The sequence below is a fragment of the Austrofundulus limnaeus genome, unplaced genomic scaffold, assembly GCF_001266775.1.
Source record: "Austrofundulus limnaeus strain Quisiro unplaced genomic scaffold, Austrofundulus_limnaeus-1.0 Scaffold2710, whole genome shotgun sequence".
In the NCBI taxonomy this organism is placed as follows: Eukaryota; Metazoa; Chordata; class Actinopteri; order Cyprinodontiformes; family Rivulidae; genus Austrofundulus; species Austrofundulus limnaeus.
In genome coordinates, this window is record NW_013955112.1 from 9,402 (window position 1) to 11,678 (window position 2,277).

General features: G+C 46.0%; 1 protein-coding gene across 1 annotated transcript in view; it reads right to left on the reverse strand.

The window, feature by feature from the left end:
- LOC106511352 (globoside alpha-1,3-N-acetylgalactosaminyltransferase 1) overlaps positions 1 to 2,277 on the reverse strand; it is a gene marked incomplete at its 5' end in the record, with an annotated part of 6,829 nt that overhangs the window by 2,694 nt on the left and 1,858 nt on the right. The window contains 1 exon segment of the mRNA XM_014000108.1: positions 1,868 to 2,063. Within this exon segment, the coding sequence (XP_013855562.1) occupies positions 1,868 to 2,063 (196 nt within the window).

The window sequence follows — 2,277 nt, forward strand, 5'->3', positions numbered from 1 at the left end:
ACAGTCAACAAGTTTCCAGGAGGACGCTCTCTGATTTTCCATCAACCCAGGAGAGCAGCGGGCAGACMAGGGCAGACGGAAGGGTCCAGCCGCTGACAAGCTCAGAAGAACCGGGCCGAACACATCATAAATGGCGTCCACGAACAGGCCTGTACAGTCTTAAAAGGTTAATATTGAATTAGCAGGGGTATTATTGGCCATATTTACTTCTGTTTTTTTTTTTAATTTTTTGCCTCAGAGACTCAGTGCGGTTCATTTGAGTTTTGTCGGCGGCCACAGTGATGGGCTCCGTCTAATGTCTGGAGTTCTGTGTTTGTTTTGTTTTTGTGTGTTCAAACCTTGCTAATTTATTCGTTTTTTTATGACGTGTTGCCCGCCGCAGAGATTATGTGTGTGTTCTCTGGCGGTTTGTGTGTTAAGTACGCGTACTTTTGAAGTAAAAGTGTTGAGATGCATCTCGTGTTGAGTGTTCGCCGCAACTTCGTGGCTAGTGGAACGGGTCGGCCATAGAGACGTCTGTGCCGCCCGGGTAGCTGCTGGAGGGCGCGGTTGTGCGGAGCCGTTCAGCCTAATCTTTTGTTATCTCGCCCGGATAAAAGTACCCGGTTGCAGTGTCTTCTGAGGCCTCAGTGCTGTTTAATTCCGATGAAATAGGCCGGGGAGGTAATGAACAGATTGGGTGGTGGAAGCTCCGTCTAGTTACTGGAAGTTTAAAGGGGACACGTCAGGATTTTTTTGTTGTTTTTTTAAAGTTCTGTTCAAGCAAGGGAGTACAGACCTGTGTGTTTGTCTGTCTTAAATGTGTGTCTGTTGTTAATTGTGGGGTTTTGTTGTTTTTTTCTGTTTATTATTTGTGTATTGACTTAGCTCGGTTTGGGCTGAAACCAAATTGTGGGGGTGCTTTAAAGTTTTTTTCTTGCTGCAGCTTCTTTGTCTTGTCTGGGAGTGATTTATGGCAGTGCAGCCAGGAGTGGGGGTTTTCTGTTGCTGCTTTTGAGTGCATCTGGCTTTCATTAACTTGTTTTTCTCCTCTCTCTCTCTGTGGTTCTTTGTTCGGAGCTCCTCCTGCTGGTGANTACTTCTTGTCTTTTTAAAAATGTAAGAAGTAAAAAGTAGGCTGAAAAATAATTACTCAAGTAAAGTACAGATACCCAAAAATTCTACTTAAATACAGTAAAGAAGTATTTGTACTTAGTTACTTTAAAACTCTGCATCAGCACAACACAAACAAGCCCCACCCCCTGTGCTCTGACACAAATACCTGTTCAGGTGACTCTCCTCCTGCCAGGCGGCCTCAATCCCCTCCTTGGCATCGTCCTCGAAGTTGATGCGGCAGGTTCTGGCGAGCTGGTGGACTTCCTGCACGAGACCTCCGAATGCCCCAGCGCAGTAGTAGAAGTCTCCGTCGTCAGCAGCGATGAAGGCTCGGGAAGATGGCCGCCGCTCGTACGGTAGCTTGCTGCGGTCGGTTTTAAAGTAACCTGAAGAGAATGAAGACAAAACAAAAAGACTTTCAGGACCTCTGAAACATTAAACTGTGTGACAAACAGATAATAAACCTGGAAGGACATTCTCTCACCGCTGTAGATAAGACAAAGTTACGGTCCTGTCACACGACAAAATTTTAGACAACTTGTGAAATTTTGTTTTAGCTGTTTTACTCAATTTMGTTTTATTTGATCTAARTGTAAGCATTACAGGACCTGTAGGTCCAAAAGAAGCTTCCTGTAGATTTTATRGAATTCCATCTCCAYCGTAGACATCTTTAATGTTGKARAAACTTTTCATAAGTTGTCTAAAACGTTARAGCGTGACGGGACCTTCATGAGTTCTTCTCCACGTAGACCTGGAGGACTTGTCTACATACCAGGATGGATCACAGAGACCAGTTCTCCCAGAGACTCGGTCCCCCAGCGACCATGGAACTTTGAGTCCACGTCCAGACAGAAGATATAGTCCACTTTATTGATGAGCTGCTCCTCGATCAGGGTCTGGATCAGCTCCAACCTACCAGTTGTGATCTCCTGCCAGCGGTTGGAGCTCGGCYCCGGCAGCACCGTCAGCTGCAGGAGGAAGAAGAGGCCGAAGAGTCAGTGGAGCAGAGGAGCMGCTGCTGGTCACCAGCTTCGGATGTTATCATCAATGAAATGGACGTTATTAGTCCCCTGGAATGGCTTCAGAATGTCCCACCTGTGCAGGTTAGCAGGTTCCCCGTCCCACAGAATGGCTTCTGATTGTCAACTGGTTAATATGAGGCATAAAAACTGGTTAATATGA